This window comes from Odocoileus virginianus, chromosome 32 (assembly GCF_023699985.2).
Source record: "Odocoileus virginianus isolate 20LAN1187 ecotype Illinois chromosome 32, Ovbor_1.2, whole genome shotgun sequence".
In the NCBI taxonomy this organism is placed as follows: Eukaryota; Metazoa; Chordata; class Mammalia; order Artiodactyla; family Cervidae; genus Odocoileus; species Odocoileus virginianus.
The window spans coordinates 3,151,055-3,174,878 of record NC_069705.1 but is presented as its reverse complement, the minus strand read 5'-3'; the positions used below and the strand labels follow the sequence as shown (position 1 = coordinate 3,174,878).

The following is a 23,824-nucleotide window of genomic DNA, read 5'->3' as shown; positions in this document are numbered from 1 at the left end:
TCCATGAAATTTGTGACTGATCTGATAGGAAGGAGGATTTCATTCATTCATGCAGTGAACATGTTTTGGCACCTACTTTGTGCCAGACAGTGTTTTAGTTCCTAGAAATATAGCAGTGAAGGAAATAGACAAAATCCCTACTTTCACAGAGCTTGTGTTACTTGTCAAAGGAGAAATATATGTTGCTAATAAACAGGAAAAGGTTCTAGAATAGTTAGTTCTATTTTTTTCCTTTACTGTAAAATATTCCAGAAGCATATTCCAAAGTTAATATGGTTATCCCACAGGAGCAAATAGTCAAGAGTTTCACTTTTTCCTTTTATGTGCTTCTATATCTGTTTGAATAATTTTCTCCATTTTTTTGTAATAAAAAATTTGATTTAAGTATGAAAAAAGAAAAAAAAAAGAAGTCACAAAATGAAAAGTGCCTGTCACACTCAAAACCACTCTTGGCTAAGCCAGCATAAACCAGTCTAAGATGGTAGAAACTGGTCTAAAGCAATCCAAACTGGTCTAAGCTGGTCTCAGCCAGTTCAAATGGGTCTAAAGCCAGTTCCACCTGGTCTCAGCAGGTTCAACCCGGCCTCAGCCAGTTCAAATGGGTCTAAAGCCAGTTCCACCTGGTCTCAGCAGGTTCAACCCGGCCTCAACCAGTTCAAACAGGTCAAACCGCTGGGAGGCTTTTTATACTGGTCTAGGCAAGTCTCAGCCAGTTCAAACAGGTCTAAACCAGCCCCGGAGGCATTTTAAATTGGTCTAAACAAGTCTCAGACCGTTCAAACAGGTCTAAACCAGCCTCAGAGGCTTTTAAAAATTGGTCTTAAGTCCCAGCCAGTTGAAACCAGTCTGACCTGGTCTAAACCGGCCCCGCCTGGGATGAGGGTGGATTTGTGCTTGCTCCAGTCCACAGTACTGTCAGCCTGTTCCTGGGGGTGCTGCCTGGTCAGCTTCCCCTGTCTCCTTTGCTCCCTCCCTGACCCTGCACGTTCCCCGGCCACGCCGAGTCGTCCTACGTGCCCCGGCCACCGCAGCCCTCATCCTTCAGTGGCTCACACAGAGCTGTGTGTTCGTCCCCAAAGCCACCGCGGACCTCCGCAGCGCGGACCTCCGCAGCCCGGCCCTGCACGGGCCGGGACCCTGGGCCCCCCCACCACTTCCCGCCCCCGTGGCGAGCCGGCCAACCTTCGATGAAGTCCGAGGCCGTGTAGGGCCGCTGGTCGGGGCTGCTCTCGGCGGGGCTGTTGAGGGCCTCCACGGCCGACTGGATGGCCTCCACCAGCTCGTCCCGCTTGTCCCTGCGCACCGGCTTCTCCTCGGGGTGGCGGGTGAGGCCGGTCTCCAGCTGGTACACCCGGTGCAGCGTGAAGCTGTCGAAGGGCACGGCGGCGTACTCGGTGGCCTGCTTGACGCCGGCGTGCACCTCCGCCCTGTCCACCTGCGAGCGCAGGAAGGCCAGCAGGTCGGCCTGGGCCCTGCCCGGCGCGCCCGCGGGCTCCCCGGCCAGCTGCCGCGCGGCCCTCAGCTGCTCGCTGCGCTCCTGCAGCTCGTCCTGCAGCTGCGCGATCTGCCTCTTGAGGCTCCCGACGTGGTCATGGTGGCGCTCCTCCCAGCCAAGCGCCGCCGCCTGGGACCCGGCCCTGCCCGTGGGGCCGTTGGCCCGGGGCAGCCCCAGCCGCTCCTCGTCGCCCCGCGGAGTGCAGGCCAGCATGTACAGGACGGACACCGCGCAGCAGACGAGCACGAGCAAGACCACCACGCGGGAGGCCCAGGCGAGCAGCCCCCGGCGCAGCATCCTGGCTCAGGAGTCGGCCATGCGGCCCGGCCCGCGAGGGGCGTCCCCAGACTAGAGCTCCGGGAGCACGCGGCCGAGGCCCCCCGAGCCGCTCTCATCCATTCCTGCCTACACCGCCACGCCTTGCTCCTGGGAGGCCACCGCCACGCGCAGCACTTTCCTGACTTCTGAAGGACGAACTTGCGGGCAGAGGCAACAAGTCGGGGAAACCGTCCAAGTGGTCAGGCTCATTCCCATCGTAACCTTCCAGAGGGGATCTGGGGAGAGACAGAGGACAATAACACTCACTCAAGGCAAATAACCACCTTGTGTTCAATAATCGATATGCAGTGGGGTTTATGGGAAATACTGGGAATTCCCGGGCAGTCCAGTGTTTAGGACTGCTAAACTCTCACTGCCGTAGAGCCGGGTTCAGCCCCTGGGTGGGAAACTAAGATCTGCAAGTCATGCAGTGTGGCAAAAAAAAAAGAAGATGCTTACAACAGGTGATTAAATATTGTTTGGTGTTTCTGAATCAGAATGCAGATACCATTTGCAGAGGAGTGCACACAAAATACAAAGCATGCAAAGAAAAAAAGAAAAGATGGCAAAACGTGAGCTCTCTCACTAGAGCAGGATGAATGGTGAGTTTTATCGTGTAAATTGTCCACAATGGCACATATTATTTTCGTGGTTAAAAGGGGGAAAGCAAAACTTAAGTGACAATGGGATTGCAGACAGGGCCTGCCCAAGCCCTGCTAGATGCAAACAGTGAGCATCTCTGATCTTGAGGGCACCCGCCTAGGGCAGAGCTTTAAGCCGGCTCAGGGTGGTCCTCACGCTTTCTGCTGAGCAGTGCGGAAGCACCTGGAGGCTCAAATAAGTGAAAGTGAAGTGAAGTCGCTCAGTCGTCTCCGACTCCTTGCGAACCCATGGACTGTAGCCTACCAGGCTCCTCCGTCCATGGGATTTTTCCGGCAAGAGTACTGGAGTGGGTTGCCATTTATGCAAATGCTAAGTTTGGATGGTAACATGCAGAATGAGCGCAGACAGCTCTTCCAGGGCAGTGGGTGATGAGTTTACAGAGAAAGGGGTGAGGCCAGGAGAAGGGGACCTGAAACACTGCCTGGTGAGAACTCAAACCCAGGATGCCTCTGCCCACCCTCCAGGAGGAATTCCCTGTCCTGGTGGCTCACCAGGAATACCCAGCCAGACCACATAGCCTGTCACACACACTCTGCACCTCAACTTCACCATCCCCCCCAAACAAATGCAGAGCCACCTGGCTCTGACCCACTGTCCCCCTTTCCCGGGTACCCCCTTCCTCCTCCACCCATCAGTGACCCTCTCTTCCTCACCCCCTCCACCCCCTCCCTTCCTCAATCCCCTTTTCTCATCTCCCCTGCCCATCTGAGCCAGGAAAAAGAACAATAAATGAATCAAATAAGATTTCTTGTTTTGGGAGATTTTAATAAATTTTCCTAGATGCATCTTCTTATTCAATAGATCACTTCTCTGACATGAGCTCCCTGAGGATACTGTTTCTGGGTCATTTCAACACTTTTAAAAAATCTCTGTGATAACGAAGTTACTTTTCAGATAGTCTTCACTAGACCTAGATATCCAGATTCTCACCTCATTTACCAGTGGGCTTACTCACTGATGGACCGGAAGAATTCTAGGCAATTAGCAGCTTCTGGACCCCTGGGAGGAGGAGGAGGTGACCCTTCTGCACCCCCCGTGTGCTGAAAATGCAGTGAACAGCAGGGCTCAGTGAGTCTGAGTGGTCACCCCCTTTGTACCACAGCCATAGCTGGGAGCTTCCCTCCTACTTCCCAGGTGATGTGCCTCTTACGATATTACTATGTTATCAAAATAGTTGATTTCCCAATTTTCTGTTGAGATGCAGCACATAACATTCCCTGCAGTGTTTCCCTTGGCCTGAGGATTCTCCAGCCTACACTTGAGCACAGTACATGGTTATCAGTGTTGAGTTTAAAGTGCATGTTTAGTGCCTGTTTCCGTCTGATGAAAATCCCAGGATTTATGTAATTACTATAATTCTGTGATTAAAAACATCTCAGCTTGGGTATTCAGGCACCGTGCTGTTTTTAATGACATCCCTTGGATTAACTCATTATATCCGGGTACTAACTCATTATATTCGAGTACTAAATTACCAGTGAAGACACATTACCATGCTATTCGGCCACTTTAAAGACTTTTACTTTAACTGGATTGTCACTAAAGACCAAATAAGCAAATAAAAAAAAAAAAAGAAACATTCAACACCATTTATTGTGCTGGGGAAACAAAGTATGTAATCTTTCTAATGTTTTGAATGGAATAATTGCTGTATTTGCATAATAAATTGAAATCATGTTGATTAACTGAAGCAGTGCATTAAAGCAATAGCTAAAATATTTTTTAAACTGTACAATAATTATTTTGTTCCATTCCATAAATCTCTGGAAAGTCTAGTCCAGCTTTTGAAGTTCACTAGTATAAATTTCAAAGTTATTTGGTATTTCACTCTTTGAGATATAAAAGGAGAAAAAAAAAACAGGCCTAGTAAGAAATGACTTTTTAAAAGAAACAAAAGCCATAAAAATTACTGCCAAGGGAGCAGTGATGGATTGCTCCTTTTAAAGGTCAGGAGCAGATAAGGTACATCAGAAATAAAAGTCCGCACCTCTCAACACACAATGGTTTTTGCTGTTTCCAGCAATCTATCCTGTAATCAAAATAGTAACCTGGTTGCACATTTGCCTGCTGGAGTCAGGGGGATTATCCTCCCCACTTCTACTTCTATGGCGACATCGTGTTTTTCATCTGCAGCAAAGGTGTTACCTTCCCAGCTCTACCACATACATGTACAGGACGCCTCGATGAGATACAACCCAGACCAAACGTACAACCAAACCACAAAGGTCCAGCCTCTCCCGCTCTCTGCAGAGGTGCTGGGAGAATGAAACAGTTAACATTTCCACTGTGTTTACAGCTGCAGATGGAGCCCACCATGTAATTACCAGGCACTATCATCAGTGACAGTGAAAATACAGCTGCACCATCCCAGCAACATCGTGCTACTATTTAAAATGCTTAGAAAAGGCACCCAGATTTCAGAGGAGTTCTGTCTTTGGGGCATTTAGGGGCAAGACCTGATGGGAAGAGCCAACTCATTGGAAAAGACCCTGATGCTGGGAATGATCGAAGGCAGAAGGAGAAGAGGGCAACAGAGGATGAGATGGTTGGATGGCACCCGCGGATATGAACTTGGGCAAAGTGAAAGATGTTGAGGGGCCAGGGAAGCATGTTGTACTGTAGTCCATGGCGTCTCAAAGAGTCAGACGTGACTTGGAGACTGAACAACAAAGTCCTGTCGGAAACCAGCCTTCGGACGAGTAAAAGGGAGGTGCACGTTCCTGTTTTTTAACTACAAAAAAAATCCTCATGCTCGTTGCATCTGCCAGCTACATTTTACTTTTCTTAAAGCTTTTTTACTTCTTTGTCATTGCAATTAGCATTAGATTTTTCTTGTACTCCAGTCAGTACAGCAAGATTAAGGATGACTTTTTTGTTCATTGTTTAGAGAGAAAAAAGTAAGAGCATAAATGTATCAGACATTTCAAAATACTGTTTTACAAAATAACCAAATATTAGGTTTTTTTTTAAAATCCTGATTAAAAGCAGACATAAAGTAATGATAGATCACTGTGAATTCAAGCAAGAGCATACACTTTCTTTATGTCTGTTTTTCAGAAAAGTTCAAGAGAATAAACAGTGAATATAGCTTTAAAGCAAAAGTTTGACTCAAACACAGTACTTTAGAGAAAAGTCCACCTGAGAAGTAATACTTTTTTTTCTTTTCACTTCACCCAGTCGTATCCGACTCTTTTGAGACCCCATGCACTGTAGCCCACCAGGCACCTCTGTCCATGGGATTTCCCAAGAAAGAATATTGGAGTAGGTTGCCATTCCCTTCTCCAGGGGATCGTCCCAACCCCGGGATCAAACCCAGGCCTGCTGCATTGCAGGCAGATTCTTGACCATCTGAACCACCAGGGAAGCCCTTTTCTTCGTTGCCACCTTCGTGTCAAACGTCCATCCTTCCCAAGAGCTTCCCCCAGTGCTTCCCTGCCCCACCAGATCCCCAGGGATGTTCTGTGATGCACACTGTCCAAAAAACACTGCACTTATTGATTAGACTGAAGGGACATCCAAACACAGTGGCTTTGCTGCTGTTTTTACAACCTCTGAGCCACGAAAGGGCAGGCAGAGGTTCCTCCAAGGTCCGCTGTGAGGGCAGACCAGGCTGCAGAACAGTGCTCGCCAGATCACCCTGGGCTGAGCCCACCTGACGCAAGGTCACTCCCCAAACTCTCAGGCTGGACAAGGGCTCTCGGGACAGACAGACTGACCCTGAGAGCTCTGCCCTGGGGTATGCAGGCAGGGGGCTGCTTAAAGAATTTCTTTCTGAACATTCCAGGCCGAGAGTCTGAAAGACACAAGGGCCTAAGCCAAGGGGCCCAGCCATGGGGTGGGTTTCTCAGACTCCAGCTGCAAGCCGTCTGACAGCGCTGACATCCTGCGCTGACCAGCAAGCATCCGGGGCAGCCCCAGGCCTCCAAATAGCACAGTGAGGGCCCGAGATGGGGAAGAATCCAGGATGTTGTCGCTATTCATCCTCACTGTCACTGAGCACCTACTAGTTACTGCCGACAAGAAGTTACAGGAGATGAAAAGTGAACGAAGCACAACGTCCAGCAGCAACCCCATGAGCTTGCAGAGGAATGAAGCCCTTTGCCAACAACTATAACACGAGCCCTTAACAGGCAAACTACACTGAGACACATATCATCACTAATGCCATGTTCCCACCTACCAAATGTATGGGGGATAGGGGTTGAGAAGTATAAAAAAATAAATTTCAAAATGACAAGAGCTTAAAATAAATGTTAGATATCCACAACAATCATTAAGATAGGCAAGCGGCTACAGGGACTGTGTATCCTTGCATCTTAGAGTGGAAACTCTGAGACTGAAAATGAAGACCTGTCTTAAGGTTGGTCCAGGGTGAGGACAGTAGACATTCAAATTCCAAAGCCAGGACAGAGGCGCTCTGAAGATGCATGTCCCAGTTTCAACCTACAGACCCCAGTGGACATTTCGGTCAGCAGGGCTGTGGTCTGCGGCAGAGAGAGCCTTCCAAGGGGCTTCTACAAGTGGCCTGAGAAGCTCACACACGCTGAGGACCGCAGGACAAGCCCAGCTGTGAGACGCGGCCCGGACAGCAGCAGGCAGGAGGGTCAGGGGCTCAGTGGTGAGGCCAGGCCTGGCAGCCCTACTCAGCACAGTGACAGGCATGAGTGACAAGAAGCCCATTCAGGGAGTGGCCATAAAGCCCAGGGGTCATCTCCACCCTGTGCACACGCCTGGCCAGAAGGGTGGGAGGGGAAGATAACCAGCTGCGTGTCCTGAGCCGGGAAGCGGGGGGACCAGGGCCCCAGGCCACCCTGCGCAGTGGCTTTTCGGGGGGCACAGACAATTGACTCTTTGACGGCAGGGGCGCAGCCGACCCTCGGTGGCAGGATTAGCTGTACTAATGGAGCATAAAGCGAGGTCCCATCTCCTGGATAAGCACACCATCCTGAATGCGTGTGGAGACGGCATCGTGCAAGGAGGCTTATTCAGAGAGACTTCAGATGCTCTCAGAAACATATACAAAATGGCTCTGTAAGCCTCACCCTGGAAAAGGCCTTGATCCTGGGAAAGACTGAGGGCAAGAGGAGAGGGGGCGACAGAGGATGAGATGGCTGGATGGCATCACCGACTCGATGGGCATGAGTTTGAGTAGACTCCGGGAGTTGGTGATGGACAGGGAGGCCTGGCGTGCTGCTGCCCATGGCGTGTCACAGAGAGTCAGACACGACTGAGCGACTGAACAACAAACCCTCGGTCCGCCTCAGTGCTGCATGGAGAATCCTCTCCGCCTCCACTTAGCTCCCGTGTGCACCGGGCGGCTCCCGCACGGCCTGGCATCCCTGCCTCCCTGTCGGCCTGGGGCACGTGTGAGGGGCTGAGGCTACCCGCAGGAGGGCGGGTAATTGTGCAGAACCCAGCAAAAGGCAGACCAAAGCCACTCCGGGAGCTGAAGACGCCCAGCTCCCAGCCCTGCCTCCCTGCCTCCTGTGGACACACTTCTTGCTAACTCTTTCCCACCTGGTCTCTTAGAGATGCGTCTCTACCAGCAACTCCTGCCGCAGCGTCGTGTGGTCCAGGGCAAGCTGCCTCTCGTGCACATCTGCCACTTTAGGCTGAGATGTTGCAGGGACGTTAAAACGGCCGGAAAATGAGCATATTCTTCCCAAATCACTCCCCTGGGAGCTGCGGAGCCACGCTTCTCAGGCATCGCACATCTTTCTGCAACACAAGCGTCTCTTCTCCAGCCGGCTTGAGTCAGCAGCACCCATCCTGTGCCAAGCACTGTCAGCCTCAGGGTGCTTCTGACGGCAGCTGGGGAGTGCAGGGAAGATCAGTGTCGCTGTCCACACAGGACCAGGTGAGGGCCAGCGCGGCACAGCCTGCACCAGACATCACAGCATCAGTGTGGTCGGGCAGCATCCTTGCAGCATCCCCAGCCCGACGCCAGGCTGCCCGGCCCGAGGCTCTGCCCACGACAGAACCAGGCTCCAAGGGTCATGCTCCTCCTCTGCCCCCGGATCGGTGGTCTCCAAGCTGATGGGCATAAACAGCATGGCATGCCCAGCAGGACATGACCAGTGGGCAAGGACCAAATGTCTAATGGACTCATTGACAAGCTATGCACCAATCTTACAGGACTGTTGCGTTACATGTTCACAAAACAATACCTCGACAACAATGAATCATAAAAAATGCTTTGAATGTCTTCTCACCCTAATGGACCATCCTGGGCACCCTGGGACCTGCTTCTGGCTCCCATGTAACTGCCCTTCCCACCGCCTTTCATTCCAGTGTTCCCGGGACACAAAACTGCAGCCCCATCCACCAGTGCAGGCTCCCAGTCTTCAGGGTGACCTTCCTGCCTCTGGACCCCTGGCTCCATCCCAGGGTCTCCAACACCAGCTGCCAGGACACTGCCTGGCCCCACCATGAGCATGCTTCCCCCCTTCTACCCTGGAGGACCTGGACCTCATGGCCTTCAAGATGCCCTGAGGGTCCTCCCTGTAACCAGACCCAGAGGGGGTTCCCCATGGCCCAGAGGGATGGAAAGCCCCTTGCTGGGAGGCACCCCTCCAGCCCCACCATCTCCACGCTGCTCGGAAGGAATACTTCTGACTCCCTTTTCCCTACTTTAAAGCAGAGACAGGGAAATGCAGGGGAAAAAAAAAAAAACAAAAACCTAGGGTCTCCTAATCAGAAAATGGATGCAGAGAGATGAGTCACAACTTGGAAAGCTGAAAAGCCAGGAAACAGGCCAGCCCTGATCTCTTTGGATTCTGGCTTCTAATTTGCCGGTGAATGTTTGAAAGAGGGTCTTCCTGAAATACACGTAGATCTTCCTTTCCAACCCCCTTGCCACCTCTGCCCTTGTTTCAGGAGCATCTAAGGGGGTCAGTCGGCACAGGTGGGGGCCCTGGAACCTGGAGGTGGGGGTGATGAGAGAGAAGGGCTCCACGCAAGAATGCAGGGCTTGCGCTTCGTGGTCTTGGCCCATGAAGAACCTCTTCCTGGCCAGAAGATGCCCCAACCGTAAGAGCAGGGCTGAGTCAGCTGCCAAGGAGACCCGTCCTGTCTCCGTCTGCCCCTCTGTCCCGCTGGGTCTCTGGGGCTGGTGGGGCTGCCTGAGAAACCCAGCTCCCAGCCTCTCCTGGCGCGTACAATCCATCACACCCACTTAGAGAGCATCTGCTCTGGGCCAGACCCCAGATTAAGCACTTTATACACATTATCTCATTTAATCCTCAAAACAATCCCAGGAGCTGGTTCTCATTATCCCCTTAACAATAAGGACACTGAGGCTGAGAGCAGTGAGGTCACTTGCCCCTGGTGCAGAACTGGCAAGGAGCCAAGCCCCACGTCAAATCCGGCTCAGTTCTTGATACCAAACCCTGCTTGTACCCCCCCAAGCTGTGCCGTTCACCACCTTCACGAATCCTGAACTGCTTGCTGAGACTGGTCCCTGCTCCTGCACCCGACCTGTCCAATTTTTCTTGCTTTGGAATGCCCAATGGATCTTGCCTGGCCTCTCAGACATGGTACAGAGCAGTACTTTTTCCTTATCATGTTTTGTCTCCCCATTTAGCTGTGGTTTGTATGTCTGCATCCCCTTAGCAGCTTTGCAAACTCACAGCATCCCTGGAAATATCAGGGATCCTGGCCGTGCCTGGGGCGAGCCTTGCTGGGCCCCCCCCAGTGGGGCCGGGGACAGAACACGCCTGCAACAGCCAGAGGCCTCTGAACAGATGCCAGGAGCCCATCCCCACGTAACAGGTTTAAGACGGCGCAACTAAAATGCACCCCGGCGAGTGGAATTTCTTCTTCGAAAGGAGAAAAACATTGGTCAGTTAACCGAGATGCTGACTGGACTCACTATGAGCTCTCTTCTGCCAAACACCGAGTCCTCCCTTCCGTCCTCCAGAGGCTGGTGAAGGGGCTGCCCATGCAGTGGCCATCACCACGCGTCACCTAAGGTGCTCCCGTGCAGGCAGAAGCCACCCTGGCAAGTGACATCGCTGGAGACCCAGGGAAGCGCAACCCTGGGGAGACCACGTCCCAAGGTCACACAGCCCAGCTTCCGGGAAAAGGCGTGCCGGTGATGAACACAGAGAGGACTAATTGAAAGTGAGCAGGGCTCGGTGCCAAGCCCTCCGAGCTGAGCGGCAGGCAAGCAGGGCCCCCACGCAGATGCTGGGCGGAGTCGCTGGGTGGTAAACACCAGCTCCCAGGGGAGGTGGGAGGCGTGAGTCACCCTCCCCCAGCTGAGAAGGCCGAGGGTGGGGGCGGGCGCTCAGGCTCACTACAAGGAGGGCAGCAGAGAGGGGGAAGCTGAGCTCTCGGGCACCTATTAGCAGATCGGAGGAGGGAGGAGAAGAGGAGGATGAGAAATGAGCTTCACCAGATGCCTCCACCGCACCCCAGCCCGCGTCTTGAAAACACTTCCAGACACAGAGCGCCTGCACGCTGAGCAGGTGAAAAGTCCAAGGCAGGGACCTGGTGGCCGTTCAGGCAGCCCAGGGGCTCCCCCAGGGACCTTCCAAGAATCACTGCCCCTCGAGCACCCTCTGCCGTCTCCCCTGCACCTCACGTGAGCTGGTGGTCCCAATCTCGAGTTGGAAACCGGACTTCGGAGAGATCCAAGACTTTCCCACACGGCCAGCAGCCTCCACACCCGCAAAGGGTGTCGACGCCCATCAGCACGACACCCCGGAGCACAGAGGGACCACACTTACAGAACCAGGCCACGGTGGCAAAGGGGAGGCGGCGAACACGTGCGCCAGGGAAAGCTCTCCAACGAGGATCAACGGCCGCCGCGGCGAAGCGGAACCAGACACCAGCCGCTGAGAGCGTGAGACAGCAGGGCTTGGATCTGGAGGTGGGAACCGGGGGAGGGGTGCACGGGGCCTCTCTCCTCCCCACCCCGGGCTCCCCTGGGGGACACCCCACGCCAGGGCAAAGAGTGGCGACCCACGACTCTCCGCTGGCCTCGTGAACACCCTGTGGCCACCCCGTGGCCAAGCGAGCCGCCCCCTCCGAGAGGTGGCACTCATTCCCTGGGCACCAGCCATGTGATGTGTGAGTGTGGCCGCCCCAGGGCTCCGGGAAGAAGCAGGTGAGTGCAGCAGCAACCCTGCCACGGCCCCAGAGGAGCCACCAACCCCTGGACACATCCTGAATCCAAAGTGCTGGGACCCACCCTGCAGAGTCCAGCAGCGCGTTCTGCTGGCTTGTTTGAAGCCAGAGGCTTAAGGAGACAACCACTGTCCTGAGTCAAGACAAAACGACCACCTGACTCTGCCCGGTTCTCCCACCCGGCCCTTTCCCACCGACAAGGAGGCATCAGCACACAGACAGGCGCGTGCTTCCAGAAAGCGGTCATTACCGGACAGGACTGAGACAGCAAGGCCTGTACATATTTAAAGTCCAGCTGCGGCCCACCACACCACAAGCCCCTCCACTGGTATCCCCCGCCATCCCCTGGCTTGTGCCGGGACACCAAGCCTCTCCTGCCTCCACCATTTCCACGGAGGGGACCGACTGATCACTAGGGGATTAGCTAAAAGTGTTTCAAGATATCACTCCTAGAAAGAAAGTTACTGGCAATGAAAACTGTCCTATTTCTACACGAGATAAATGAGACACAGGGCGCTTATTTAATCCAAGTTTGTTTTTCAGTTTAATACTTCTTAATGTTCCACTAACATTCCTCTGTTTCATTCTTAAAATATCCCCTGCCCTTCCTGGAAACCTTCCTGTCTAGGACCCCACTCAACTTGCATCTTCTTCCTGCTTCTCTGATGTCTCCGATGAGGTAGTTCTATTAACATTGTACCCATTTTGCAGGTAAAGTCACTGAGGCAGAGGTTACCCAGCAACTGGCTCAAGTCACCTGGCAACGGAAGGGCAGAAATGGGTTTCCAGCCTAGGCAGCATGGCTCTGGCTGTCTGTCTCTCCATCACTGGGCCCTGTGGCATCTCCACCACTCGCTGCTCTTGTCACTAGGTCGTGTCCGACTCTTCTGTGACCCCATGGACTACAGCCCACCAGGTTTCTCGGTCCATGGGATTTTCCAGGCAAGAATCCTGGGGTGAGTTTCCATACGGCGTCGTAAAAGGGTCTGGGCAGAGACAGACCTCCTGTTGCCACAGGGCATTTGCACAGTAGCCTACAGGCATCGGTCAGCCAGCCGTCTACCTTGCTTAAACAGGAGGCACATGATCAGAACTGAATTTCAGCAAACGGGCAGTGCTGAGAGGCCCCGGAGAAAGGTGATCGGCACGAGGCAGATGGGCCCGAGGCCAGTGCACCTCTGCGGGGGTGGGGTAAGGTGGGTGGAGGCTGCAGCCCTCAGTGTGGGGGAGGGGAGTTCTAGAAAGGTCTGTCGGGTACCACCTCTGGGGCCTGGACTGCAGAGCGGCCTGACACGGGAGAGGGAGCGTCCACGAAGGAGGAGGGTGCCGGGCGGAGCTCTGGGAAAGGACAGGCTCAGGGGAGAGCCAGCAGGAGGAGGGGTCTTGTCTGGACACGCCCGGTCGCTGAGGTGGGGGCCGTAGGGTTGGAAGGGGGTCAATCTGGCACGGCCATCATTTCACCAACCAGAAAGGTGAGCCTGGAAGAAACAGCTGCTGTTGAGACAAAGTGACGGGGCCAGCATAAAGCACTGTCAGGAGCAGAATGCTGGACTCGGGACGCCTGGTCCCCACCTCTATCCTGTACCCTCGAGTGTCTGAAAGTGTCAGTTGCTCAGTCGTGTCTGACTCTTTGTGACCCCATGGACGGTAGCCCGCCAGGCTCCTCAGTCCATGGGATTCTCCAGGCAAGAATACAGGAGTGGGCTGCCATGCTCTCCTCCAGGAGATCTTTCTGACCCAGGACCGGACCCGCAGATCCAGCACTGCAGGCAGATTCTTGACCGTCTGAGCCACCAGGAAAGCCCACCCTGTAAATCAAAGTAGCTCCCTCACATCCTTGTCCTCCCCCAAAGTCCGGTTTAGCTTTTAAAAGAGGAGAAAATCGTAGTGTATCTGAAAAGTTGTCCCCAAACTGCATTTAAACAGAGAGGTGGGGACCCTGGGCAGGTTCCCAGGGGGGCTTTTAAAAGTCACCTCATGTGAAGACCCAGCATGGCACCCCAGCATCAGGACAGCACAAAGGGTGTCTTCAAACTTCCTGGACATCACTCGGGTGCTGGGGAGTATACTTCCCAGCCAAGCAGGAAGCAGACTGCCCAGCTGGACCACAGGCACAGCTCAACCAAGGGGGGACCCATGGGTCCCTGGTCAAACGCCAGCTGGTACCGTTTTTGAGAGAAATCTCTGATCCTTTTAGGGTATTTCTGAAAGGCAATTTTCCAGCAGCTTGAAAGGACATGATTGATACAGCAGCATTCTAATTCTAGTTGCTGGTATTAGAGCTATTCCTGGGGTTTAAAAAGAAATTTTAAACAACAGTAACCTTCTGATTATGCATGTGGGGTGGGACCACCTGGTCCCACCAGAAGGTGGCACGTGGACCCTCATGACAACCATTTCCTCCATAGTAACAAAGGGACAGAAAACAGCTCCTGAAATTCAGCAACGATGTTACGATAACATGAATTTTATCCACCCAGTGACTGTGCATATCGAGTGAGACCATTCCGATGACCACAGGGTCAGAGGAGGGGTGGGCTGAGGACCCCACCAGCTCCCGGGGGATGCGGTCAGTCATCTTTAGTATAGACAAGGGATGCCACTGCGTTTCAGAGATGAACTACGCGATTCCGGCTGGAAGGGTCGGAAAAGCTGCAGGGTAAGATTCCACGTGGCACAGCTGAGAACCCCTCCACGACCATGGATCTACAATATGCGGACCGAGTCAAGGTTTTCCGCTCCCACTCCAGCTCCACCAGTAAGGATGCCCAGTGTCTTAATTTTTAAAAGGGGAAAAGATAGAGAATTCTCAAGATACACCATTGACAGTGTCTAGTTTTTTTGTAGACTTTTTTTTTCAGATACTTTTCCATTACAGGTTATCACAAGATATTGAACAGCGCTCCCCGTGCGATATAGTAGGTTCTTGACGATTATCTATTTCCTAAACACAGCAGTGAGTATGTTCATCCCAAACTCCTGATTTACCCCTCCCCCTTCCTGGGCTGTGTCTCTCCGAGTGTGCCTCTGGGTGTTCAAACCTCTTTCTCTCACGTGCTCCAGACAAGGTGAAAACTCCATGACCTTGTCACAGTCCTTATTTATTTTTAAACGTTTAATTTTGTACTGGAGTATAGACAATTAATGTTGTGATAGTTTCAGGTGACCAGCAAAGGGACTCAGCCCTACATACATATACACGTATCCATTCTCCCCCAAACTCCCCTCCCATCCAGGCTACCACATAACAGTGAGCAGAGTTCCACGTGCTATACAGTAGGTCCTTGTTGGTTACCCATTTAAAATATAGCAGTGTGTATTTTTTTTAACATTAGCTCCTTCCACATAGGAAAAAAAAAAAAAAGAGTTGAATTTTTTTTTTTTTCTTGAAACCAAGCTAATGGGTCTCAAGATTGATTCAAAGGCAATTATCCTGCGGAGAAGTGAGTCTGAGACAGGCTCCTCATTAATGAGTGTTGCTTCATCTCTATTAAAAGCCTATAATGAGGTGATATTTTTAAGGAGCTTCCTTAGCTACAGAGCTGACCCTGTGGCTTGCCTACCTTTGGCTGATACTTATTTCCAAGTTTCTGGCTCCCGGATAGGACTGACATAAGCAAAAACGTAACAAAACAAAGGGCACCTCTGTCAAACATTCCACAACCTCAGCTTCAGAGTCAGATGAAAGATGCTGAAAAGAACGAAGGTGAGGGGCGTCCCACCCCCACTCGGCCCTGGTCACCAGCAGGCCAGCTGAGCAGCCACCAGCGAATCCAGAAACACAGCAAAGCACAAACCAGACCACACCGTCCAGCCTTAGCAGCACATATAATTCACTGTTCTTGCTCTCCAGTAATTCAGAAAAGGGAGCCCCCCACCCCCGCCCCCTCGCCCACTTCAGCACAGAAGCTTCCTCTTCTCATTCACTTGCAAGGTCAAGGTCTCCCTCAAGGGCACACAATCCCAGCAGCAGAGCTCATGAAAAAATAATGTCAGTTTTCTTTAAACAAATGGGGAGCTGCTTTGCAGGGTACAAAACTGCAACACTCACAACTGGTGGGATCATCACTGCTTTTATCTTCCCTGTGACTGACACAGGGAACTTGCAGAAACGTCAAAGGAACAAAGCTGGAGAACACCACATTCGGAGCTGATGATCGAGGAAAACAAATTCTGGTTTCCACAGGAAGTGCAAGGCCAAGCCTGCTCTCAGATCACTGGCACCCGCCTCTGGCTCCCAGCTCCTCTCTCGTCCTGCTGCCCCCGCCCCCAGCACTGCCCAATCCTCACCTGGGACTAGGTGTGCTGAGAGAGGCCTCCCCTCCCCCGGAGACAGACAGACAGACCTCTGGAGAGACGGCTCGGTGTGTGGTCTGGATCAACAGGGTGAGCCCAGACTCCCGGAGACCTAGCTCAGGGGGTCGTAGTCGGTGCCTGGGGACAAGCTGCCAACCCGGAGCGGCCGGCCCGGGACGCACGGCTGAGTCCCATGGGTCCAGAGCCCCGGCCCACAGCCCGAGTGCCGGTCAGGCCCCGTGATGGGGCAGGCTGTGGCAGCTCCACTCTGCTGCCTGCGGAGGGACTGCTGTCCGGTCCCATAGAGCTGCCCCCTGTCCAATCCCACCCCCAACCCCTGTCCGTGAGAGCCGACGGGATCGAGAGGAGAGAACACGGGATTAGGGGCTGGAGCCTGGGTTCCACCCAGAAGCTTTCACTCTCTTAACTCGGACTGAGAAGTGCCATTGTTGAAGGACCCCTGACTTTGAACTTATAGATTCATTCAAGATGTATAGACAAGAAGAAAAATGCTTATTTGACTGATAAAGAGATTACTTACACTCTCAGGAGTCATCACCCAATTAGAAATGTCAATTAGATGATAGAAATGTCAATTGGAAATGAAAATACAGGATTCTCAAAAATATCCTACAATTCAATGGGAGGGAAAACTGTGTACTTGACAAACGTCAATCTAGATCCTACTTTTCTAAATTATATCCTGAGTAAAGTACCCCCAGATAAAAAATACTTCGCTCACTCTTCTCATACTAAAATTAGCAAAGCTCTGGTCATTCCAGGACTGGACAAGATGCTAATGGAATCTTCAGACAACAAGCTGTTTGACAAGCATGTACTGAACATGAATTATGGACGGCAAGCCAAGTTCAAGACGTCAGCTACCTGCATCACACAGACCTGTATCTACCTGTCTGCATTTAGAAATAAGTGTAAGTGCATATACATTAAGTACAAAGTATAGATGTACAGATACATCTCAAGACATAAAGATGAATAAGCTAGAGTTCCCGCAGGAGGCAGACACATGAACAGATAAACCATGAGCTTTTTGCTGGGCTAGAGAAGCAGGGCAACAAGGGACTGACAGACGGGGGCAGCCAGCCCAGCCTGGAAGGCTCAGAAAAGGCTTTCTGCCTGAAGTGACGCCTGAGCCAGGACTCTGACGGGGGTGCTTAGCAAGGCAGAGAAAGGATGGAAGGGTGTTTTGGTGGAAACAGCCCCACGGCAGGGCTGGGGGTGGGAAGTAACACGGTGCACATGGTCTGTGTGGGTTGTCGGGGTGTCTGGAGCGGGCGTGGGGCCATGTGAGCAGGCTCCTGAGCAGAACCTGGGAAGGTGGAGTTTAGAGAGGGAAGTATGGATGTGGCCTTGGATGCATTAAGTTGAGCTTCCAGGGGGAGATGGGCAATAAGAGGAAGTCTAGCCTGGAGACGGCACAGGGTCTGAGGTCATCAGTGTACAGACGTCATCACCCCCTGAGGCTGGAGAGGATAACGTGCAAAGAGGACAGAGCAGCAAGGAAACCTGGGCCCCGCACCAGCATGGGAACCCAGCGCAGAACAGCCAGGAGACGGACCACAGCCTGCGGAGGAGCCGGGAAGGGACCCCCAAGGGGCTCCAAGTCCACTGCTCTGTAACGGTCGGAGACTGGGACCCTGGCCCCTCATATTTCCCCTGCTGTCCACGAGTCAGTGGGGGTCTGCCTGTCTGAGGTTCAGTATCAGATCAGCCATTTCTGCCACGTGATAGCGAAACCATGTCTTGCAAACTAACCTTGTAACACAGTTGATCTCGCGATCTCCATCTGCCTGAATGCAGTTTCTCCACTTGCCCAGAACCGAGAAAAAGAAAAAAAAAAGCAACTTCTGACACTCAGAAGCTGCCCTCTGCCCCCCATCCCGGGCCCCCAGCAAGGCCATGTATGCTTGTACTGGACATAAACCATCTCAAGAAAACCAGTCGCCCACAAGGCGGCTCTGAGATCAGGATAAGGAAAAAATAAGGCCACTTCCTAATTCTGTCTAATCACAGACAAAATCAAAGAGTCACCCACGAAATACCAAACACCCCCTTTCTCGGCCAAAATGACGGATGGCTGCTTCTTTCCCAGTTCCTCACTTGAGCCACAGCCCCCCCAGGTGAGATTTACTGAGGTGCCTCATCAGAGGAACGACCTCCACTTTCGGACAGCATCGGATCTGGACCAACCTCCCCCGCCCCCCTCAGACCCGCCTGCAGGTCATCCAACCGAAACCCAAATCCGCATACAAGGTTCTGACAGCCTCTTGCTGACACAGCCTGGCTTCTCCCCAGCATGTCTTCATGGCGACAAACAGAACACACAGAATAACCTGAATCAGGGCACTCAGAGCCGGTGCTCTGGGACAGCCAGCGGGATGGGATGGGGAGGAAGGCGGGAGGGGGGCTCGGGATGGGGGAATACATGTACACCCATGGCTGATTCATGTCAATGTACAGCAAAAACCACCACAATATTGTAAAGCAATTAGCCTCCAATTAAAATAGATAAATTAATTTTTTTTTAAAAAAGACAAAGAATGACCAAGGATGCCTTCCTGTCTGTGTCTGGAGAAACTGACGGAACTTAGGTGAGGAAGCCAAATAAACTGAAACCTGGGGCCCCACAGACACCAGGTCAGGATAGCAGTTACCCCTCAAGGTAGAGAACCTGGGAACTCTATAAGGAAACAAGGGTTAATAGTGTCCAGATTCTGTTTCTTAAAGTTGGAGCTTCCCAGGTGGTGCTAGCGGTAAAGAACCCGACTGTCAATGCAGGAGATGCAGGTGACACGGGTTCGATCTCTGGGTCGGGACGATCCCCTGGAGGAGGAAATGGCAACCCACTCCAGTGTTCTGGCCTGGAGAATCCCATGGACAGAGGAGCCTGGTGGGCTGCAGTCCACGGGGTCACAGAGTCAGACACAACTGAAGCGACTTAGCACGCCTGCATGCACTCAAAGTGGGTGGTGAGTATATGGGGGCTGTCATATTCTTAATAAAATATTTAAGTCTGAAATTTTTAACAATATACTTTTAAGAAGAAGGATGCAAAATAATGTCAGCTGCCGCTAAGCTGTCAAGCTAAAAGAACTGAAAAAAGGAGGTCACGGTTATTCAGCAAAAGTTCACCTAGTAGGTTGATGGGTGTGAAAGGTGGGTTAGAGCAGATTACAGAGCAGCGAGGAGGTGGAGACAATGAGGAGAGAAAATGTGTTCTAATTTAGCTGCAAAGGAGAAGGGTGCTGCAAAGGTGTGTGATGGAGGGCAGCCCATGACGTCACATGGCGGATGAGACCTACAGACCTTCACCCAAGACAGGCAGCTGGGGGCGAGAGCCAAATAAAAAAGACCCTCTGCCTCCTGCTGCTGACCCTAGGATCTGGCCTCTGAGTAACATTCAATTGATCATCACCACACACGCCCCTTCCCCAGCACTAACTAGTAAGTATCGCAAGCAGGAGGGCACAGAAAGACTGCACTGCAACGCTTTCCTTCATTAACACAGGAAAGTAACAGACTTTGTATTTATAGTTCAGTTTCTGTACTTGAAAATTATAACCACAATGTATAGATGTTACTGATGCTGAAGCTGCAATACTTTGGCCACCTGATTCGAAGAGCCAACTCATTGGAAAAGACCCTGACGTTGGGAAAGACTGAAGGCAGGAGGAGAAGGGGACGAGAGAGGCTGAGATGGTTGCATGGCATCACCGACTCAATGGACATGAGTTTGAGCAAGCTCCGGGAGATGGTGAAGGACAGGAAGTGTGGTGTGCTGCAGTCCATGGGGTTGCAAAGAGTCAGACAGTACTGAGCAACTGAACAAAAATAGAAGTTATCATAACCCAGAGGCTAAACTCTTGCTCCCAAAAAGAGTGGGTAGTGCTTCCCTTCTCCAGGGGATCTTCCCAACCCAGGGATCAAACCCAGGTCTCCCACATTGCAGGCGGATTCTGTACCAGCTGAGCCATGAGGGGAAGGCCAAAAGCCAAGCAGAGAAAAGCATCTGTCCGCAAGGTTCCAGGACTTCAGACCTCTCCAACCAGACGCTCTAGTGAGAACAGGGTTGGTAACAAGAAGAGCCCCCCAGAGCAAGCCACGGAGTTCTGTTCAGCACAGTGTTTCCCTGGGGTCCTCCGCGGAGCACCCCACATCCCCGCCAGGATGACCCAGGCTGCAGCCACACCTCTGTCTCTCCCCACAGCAGCTCCTTCACCACAGAGGTCGGCGGGGCTCAAGGTCAAACCCAGAACTTGGGCTGCACTCTGGGCTCTAAGAACTCCAGCCAGTGGGCACTTGGTGAAGCTGCCATTCCCATTCAACAAAAACATGACAATGATCAATTTGATCAGTCATCACAGACAAGATTACTTCCCTAATCCCTAGGACATGCTACTAACGGATCAGATATCTGTTATATTTATTTGAGAGAGGGAAAAATTTAAATCCCCAAATCACAAGCTTTCTAGATGAATGTACAATAATGACTCAGCCTGCCAGAATATTCATTCACCTCTACACAAAACAAAGAAAAACTATATTTAGAATGCTCCTTGAAATAGGAGTATAGAAGAATTTTTTAAAGATCCTTTTCTTCAAGGAATATGCAATCTAACTGAGGGGAAAAAATTAAGATATATGGGAAACAAAGCTTATATATAACTTCTAAAAAATGTCAAGATAGGATGTTCAAAAGCAGGAGGGGTGAAAAGAGAATCCTTAGAGTCAACCAAAATATGGCCTCCTCAGGTTTACTGGCTGCAGGCCTGAACATCTCACCTCCTGAGAGTGTAGCCAAGTCAAAGTCGCTCAGTCGAGTCCGACTCTTTGCGACTCCCTGGACTACACAGTCCATGGAATTCTCCAGGCCAGAATGCTGGAGTGGGCAGCCTTACCCTTCTCCAAGGGATCATCCCAACCCAGGGATCGAACACATTGCAGGCAGATTCTTTACCAGCTAAGCCACAAGGGAAGCCCAAGAATACTGGAGTGGGTAGCCTATTCCTTCTCCAGGGGATCTTCCCAACCCAGGAATCAAACCGGGGTCTCCTGTATTGCAGGCAGATTCTTTACCAACTGAGCTATCAGGGAAGCCCAAGTGTAGCCAAGATGAAACTGTATGTCAACAGTGACTTCGTTGGAAGAAAAAGAACTCTGTCTTTTGCAACTAAATTCAGTCTGCTCTGAGGGCCTCGTCTGCAGGGAGCGGACCTCGGATTCCCTCTGTTCTGTGCACTGGCTGCAGCTGACTCAGCTCAGGCACCCCTGTACCCCTGAACATGCCATATGCACCCCTCCAGCAAGCGGTCCCCCGAGGTTTCCAGCAGCCCCTGTCCTTCTCTTGGAGGGAATGGAAGAGCCAGCCCCTCGGAAACTCTCTGCTTCCTGCCGGTGCCTGAGTTCTCATTTTTATTCCCAGGAAAACAGTTCGATGGCACGTCTCAGGTCAATACTCTGGTTTACTGTAAATTCTACACTGAGGCTGTCAGCTTGGGCTTATAAGAAAGCATGAATCCTTTTTTGTTACTGGGTTGTTTCCTTCTTTTTTCTCCCTCTCAACAAAGCCTGCTGCTGCTGCTAAGTCGATTCAGTCATGTCTGACTCTTTGCCACCCCATGGACTGTAGCCCGCCAGGCTCCTCTGTCCATGAGATTCTCCAGGCAAGATTACTGGAGTGGGTTGCCATTTCCTCCTCCAGGGGATCTTCCTGACCCAGGGGTCAAACCCGCATCTCCTGTGTCTCCTGCATTGCAGGCGGATTCTTTACCACTGAGCCACGGAAAGTCCCCCTTCTCTTCCAAAGGTCTAAATTAACATTAACTTTAATATGGGAACAATCCTATTCAGTGAGGTGTGAAAATTAGGATAAAGTCTGAAAAAAACCATACTTGATATTGCCAAGCTCAGAGTTGGGTACGATGTTCAGCTGCAGGACAGCAGTTACATAACAAAGAAAAGAACTGCAGGGAAATCAAATGCCAGCCGACTGAGTTGCTGCAGATGGTGGCCTGTGAGCAGGAAAAAAACATGGATCATGACCCTGCAGAGGCTGCTACGCCAGGGACCAGGAAGATTAAATGAAATCCAGAAAGAATTATTTCTTGGCAGAACTCACAGCAGAAGGAATAGAAAACTGAATCAGAAATGGAAGAGCCCCAAGTGACCAAACTCTCTCATAGGGAATGACAGTTTAATTTTTAGAGGCATAAAAAATGACTAAAGAAATCAAATAGTAATAATAGGCTGTTGATTAGGACAAATCCTGCATGCAGCAATATTTTTTCCTCCTCGGGTCAAGTGGAGAGTTAGCAATCCAAACAGTTCTAGTGATTATGACAATATATCTTGTGTCTATCCACTGCACTTCACAATATTTCCTCCTAGAAGAAGTTTCTGATCACAGAAAGCTGCCAAAACATGTCTGGCGCGGCTTGGCTACGAGATGCTGGTTAAAACAGGTGAGGGCCGCAAGCCTGCAGAAGAGCTGTCAGCTACAAATTGGCTCTTGCCATACGTACCTCTACAAGGATTAGGTCACATGCTGCAGCTGCTGACCTTCGACACCCCCTGAAGGAGGTCAGCGTGGAGACCAGGAATGAGGCACTCAGCTCTGGGAAAACTGGCAGGATAGGTCTCAGATAGATATTCTCAGGAGCTGATTTTATGAGCCCAATTCTTATATCTCCTCCTATCTAGAAAAGCACTGAAATCCTTATGGTGATGACTGTTTCTCATAACTAGCAGAAATCTGCAAAAACTATGTGCTTGACTGCACGCATTCCCTCTTCCCCAAAATCACATATATACTGATTCCACCCCTACCTCTTCGGAGCAGTTTCTCAGAGCTATCTGAGCAGCTATCTCCCAGGCTATAGTCCTCATTTTGCCCCCAATAAAATATAACTCGAAACTCTCATGTTACACAGGGTTTATAAAGGAGAATAGCAAAGGCTCAAAGCCATCTGTGGTGAGGGAAAGAATGTGAAAAGAGACAGGTGTCTAGTACATTAAAAAATGTCAGGCCTATTTTCAAATTACAAGTCCCGTGCCTGTTATCCATGAGTAAACTAGATCATACAATAAATAAGAAAAGAAGTATTCTCTCCCATGTTTAATTTTATGGAAAAATTAGTGAGCCTTCCAGCTAAAGGCCTGCAAAAATATTTCGGGATGCTTTCCCAGCACCTCAAAGAAGGATACGACGTCTAAGCTGCTCCTTAAACATTTCCAAACTCAAGGATCCTATGTAACTCAGTAATTTACAACTTTTGTTCCCATGACAGCAGTAAAAACTGGGATAGAAGTTGATTAACTGAAAACAGACCTTCTTGAAATGGGTGATTCAGCAACTGAACTCTCCTGATTAGAAGGCTTAGAAAAATATACATCAACCTCAAAATCACTGGTTCAACTGAATGTCCATTAATAACATTAACATTTTAAACATTTGCAGTCATTTAAACAAGAATTAATATCCCCAGATTAACAACTGAAAAGTGAAGTTTTGTTTCTTGTAACTGAGGGAAACATAATACTCCAGCTCAATGTCTGGAAATTTAGAAACTAAACATGATTCCAACTGCAAAAGAGCAGATTGAGCCCATTCATTTAAGCTAATGTAATACATCATATTAACAGGCTACAGAACAGAAATTACACCACCTCACGAAAAAAAAAATTTGACAAAATTCAATACCCAGTCATGATTTAAAAAAAAAAAAAAACTCAGAAAACTAAGAATAGAGGGAACTTCATCAACTTGATAAAGAATATCTACAGAAACGAATATTGTATTAATGGTGAAATACTAAACTGGGAACAAAGCATGGATGTCCACCTTCATAATGTTATTGGGTCTGGTACTGGAAACTCTAGCTAGTACAACAGTCAATAAAAGGC

The 23,824-nt window shown here is 50.9% G+C and overlaps 1 protein-coding gene across 9 annotated transcripts in view; it reads right to left on the bottom strand.

Annotated features, from left to right (window-relative positions):
- Positions 1-23,824, bottom strand: part of CSGALNACT1 (chondroitin sulfate N-acetylgalactosaminyltransferase 1) — a 321,684-nt gene that overhangs the window by 76,325 nt on the left and 221,535 nt on the right. For 7 of the 9 annotated variants that reach the window (XM_070459782.1, XM_070459781.1, XM_070459783.1 and 4 more), the window contains one exon: positions 1,183-2,049. In XM_070459782.1, the coding sequence (XP_070315883.1) occupies positions 1,183-1,792 (610 nt within the window). In that variant the 5' untranslated portion in view covers positions 1,793-2,049. Of the gene's footprint in view, positions 1-1,182; positions 2,050-10,346; positions 10,605-11,205; positions 11,229-23,824 lie in introns of those variants that run through there. The other 2 variants (XM_070459787.1, XM_070459786.1) reach the window with 2 other exon arrangements.